This window comes from Corvus brachyrhynchos, unplaced genomic scaffold (genome assembly GCF_000691975.1).
Source record: "Corvus brachyrhynchos isolate BGI_N302 unplaced genomic scaffold, ASM69197v1 C12182560, whole genome shotgun sequence".
Lineage (NCBI taxonomy): Eukaryota > Metazoa > Chordata > Aves > Passeriformes > Corvidae > Corvus > Corvus brachyrhynchos.
Window position 1 is genome coordinate 1 of NW_008245989.1, and position 3,415 is coordinate 3,415.

The window sequence follows — 3,415 nt, forward strand, 5'->3', positions numbered from 1 at the left end:
TAGTCCTGCCATTGGAGCATACCTGTCTGCCAGCTACGGAGATAGTCTGGTTGTACTGGTGGCCACGCTGGTGGCTGTTGTGGACATCTGCTTCATCCTGATAGCTGTACCAGAATCTCTGCCAGAAAAAATAAGACCTGCTTCGTGGGGATCATCTATATCATGGGAACAGGCAGATCCTTTTGCAGTAAGATGCACTTCAATAAGTAATTATTAAATATTTGATGATTAATGAGTAATAATTATTAGTTGCAGTTTGTAAGCTTGAGAAATCTTCAATCTTACTAGTACCTTGACTGCCGTATACCATAGTCTCTGTTCTCTGCTCTTGCCCGTAAAGATCTAACTACATTTAAAAAACTAAATCAAACCAAACTTTGTGGATTAAATAATTCTAGATTTGAAAATAATGTTTGGCGTGAAATCCAAAGGGACAATACTTTACTTTTCTAATTTACGTACTCTATTTTATTGCAAAGAGAAATGCTGAATTCTTACACCTCAAAAGCCAGTATTTTAATGCTTTACATATTCACTTTATAATTGTACTTCTGGCAGTGTCTTTCCCCACTCTTGATTTCCACTTTTGGTTATATGTGATTTCTTTCTAATAGAGAATGGATCTATGAAGCCTGATTTTTTTATAGGCATGTATAGGAAGGGCTAAAACATACCATGCAGTCTTGTTCACTTACTCACTCAGATAACTTACATTTTTTTTACACCTTAGTATCTTATGAAAAGGAGGAGTGATTTTTCTTCATGAGATCCATCCTGCTGGGAACTGCTTTTGAATATTGAGAGATGAATGACATGCTCGAAAAACTGCAGTTACAGAATTTGTTTTCCACAATTTATTTGTTCCTTAAAGTAAATAATATGATCAGTGAACAAGTGTAAGAAATGTATATTATTTGCTAGCATCTTTCAAAACAAATTATTATTATGGAAATCCATTGGAAGACATTATGCATTTCCCTTACTGTTATGTAATACTGTTTTTGGGGAATAGTTGATTTGGCACTGAACAGTAGCTTCAAAAGTCTTAATGGAAGCTTTGCCAAAGAGTTGGATCCCCCGAACTGTAATGAGATTGTTTGTGACTTAAGTTTCAGCTTAACAATTTCCATGTGTAATTGTTCTGATGTGTATGCATGCACAAAAAAGGGAATCTACCTTCTTTCTTTATGCTGTCATTAGAGTTTGTACAAATGTTTCAATACCTGGTTTGTTCTTTTTTTTTTACAGTCTCTGAAGAAGGTTAGAAAAGATCCTACAGTTCTCCCAATCTGCATTACAGTGTTGCTCTCATATTTGCCTGAGGCTGGCCAGTATTCTAGTTTCTTTCTGTACTTGAGACAGGTAAATGTTGGTGTCTTCACATCTTACTAAGGATGTTTAAATAAGTATTCCCTATGACCTCTTTTTTGTTACAGACTTTGCTCAGAGACCTGCTTTCTGGCAAAGTAAAGCGTTAAAATTAAAGGCAGGGTGCTTTGCTAAGCCAAGAAATGAGTAGCACTTGACTCCTGATGTATAAACCCTGCAATATCTTAAGCACATGTTAACCTTAAGCAGGCCTTGGTTCTCATTCAGTGCAGCAGTTTCTGGGTCTGTCTCAAGGATCTTGCCTGTTGAAGACCTATGGCGTTTGTGGGAGGGATAGAGAACTTCAGTTTCTAGATCCATGACTTCCTCTGTCTCCTTCTTTTAAGGCAGGTTTTTTTTTCCTTATAGTTTTCTTGGCAAAGAGTCAAGTTAAGGATTATTCTTCAAAGTGGACACTTCCTGTGTGGATCCTGTATAGATCTAGAGTACAAGCAGGGATGAGTGCTTTCGTTGAGAAGATACTCACTGCTAGTAATTGTCCTGGATTGTGTTTGGCATTTGTTTTACGCAATTTCTGCTTCTCTACAGATTATAGGCTTTGGATCTGCTAGCATTGCAGCATTTATAGCTGTGGTGGGCATTCTGTCCATAATAGCTCAGGTAAGCTTTATTCTTTATGGCGCTTCATTTAAGCTTGTCTTAAACTTTTTATATGCTCTAATAGGCCAGTGTATCTTGCATTCACTAAACGTTGTATTCGTGATACAGCCTGTGTAAATTTCTTGCTTTGTATCAGCTTTCCTTAGAAATACTGGATCTGGACATCAGAAAAACAAAATTTGCTAAACTTGGATCAGGAAATTCACTGGAATTCTGACTTAAAATCATAAAAATGGTGCAGGAAATTTGTTACTAAATGAGAGGAATTCTGAAAGGAAAATGCCTTATTTTAAATAAAAGTCATGCTACTTGCACCTATTCAATTGGCTTCTCCTATCAAACTTGCATATGAGCAAGACCTGATCTTTCCAGGGTTACTCCTCAGCTTGGAGGCTGAGGAGCTGTGAGGCCTTAGTATCTTCTTGTCATATTTCTTAATTGGCAACAATGTGCTGATTTTTCAACAGATCCTTTATGTCTTTTGTAAATCAAAGAGTTTTTATGATATGATCTTTGGTATCTTTATGGATACAGTTTGTCTTCCTGTTTCGGTAACGAGTAGGGGAATGGCATAGAGAGTATGTTCTAACCTTGTTGCCATTCTTAGCAGAATGAAGGTCTTACTATTTTGATATGAACACATTCATCAATGTTTACCAGTTTTACTGGTGTCAGTTGTGGCCTTCATTAGCAATTCAAGTCATTATTTTAATCCTCGTGCTGTGGTTTGTTCTGAGGCTGTTGTGTGCACTCACATTTGCCAGTCATACTTTATGCAGACCAGTATTTTTGCTAAAAATCTCTAAGATGGCTTTCCTTCTGGTTTATAATTTTCAGTATTAAAATGAGGAAAACCTATTGATTTTTGAGTTCTTTGAAGAGTACAGCTTACTGAAATAATCTTTGCTTATTGACATAATCTTTGCTTCATAAATATTGATTTGTGTTGGCATGTTGGATATCTCCAGAAAGAACTGAATACATGAAGGTAGAATTACTGTGGTTTTTTCTATGTAGCATTCAGACTAAAAATGAAAAGCAAGAAAGCTGGGGTGGGTGGCTGACCTTAGCTGGATGCCAACTGCACTCAGCTACTCCAGCATTCCCCTTCCCAGCCAGGCAGGGAAGAGAAATTGAGGTACAAACCAACTAGGTGGAGATAAGGCAGTTTATTAAAGTAAAAGCAAAAGTTTAGGTATGCACAAGCAAAGAGGGGAAGTAAAAAAAGGTTTGTTTTCTGCTTTCCATCAGCTAGCAGTGTTGAGCTGCTTCCCAGGAAGCAGGGCTTCAGCACATGTACCACTTTTTCTGAAAGTCAAAGACCATAAATAACAAATGCCCCATTTCTCCTCCTTTCCTTAGCTTTTATACCCAAGCTGATGTCATATGGAAAGAGTTATCCCTTTGGTCAGTTTAGGTCAGCTGG

The 3,415-nt window shown here is 37.3% G+C and overlaps 1 protein-coding gene across 1 annotated transcript; it reads left to right on the top strand.

Annotated features, from left to right (window-relative positions):
* Positions 1–4: 4 nt before the first annotated feature.
* On the top strand, positions 5–3,415 carry LOC103623076 (hippocampus abundant transcript-like protein 1; the record flags this gene model as incomplete). The annotated part of the gene is made up of 4 exons (XM_008642111.2): positions 5–187; positions 1,249–1,362; positions 1,918–1,989; positions 3,352–3,415. Coding segments are annotated over 4 exons (387 nt in total), but the record flags the coding sequence as incomplete, so codon positions are not given.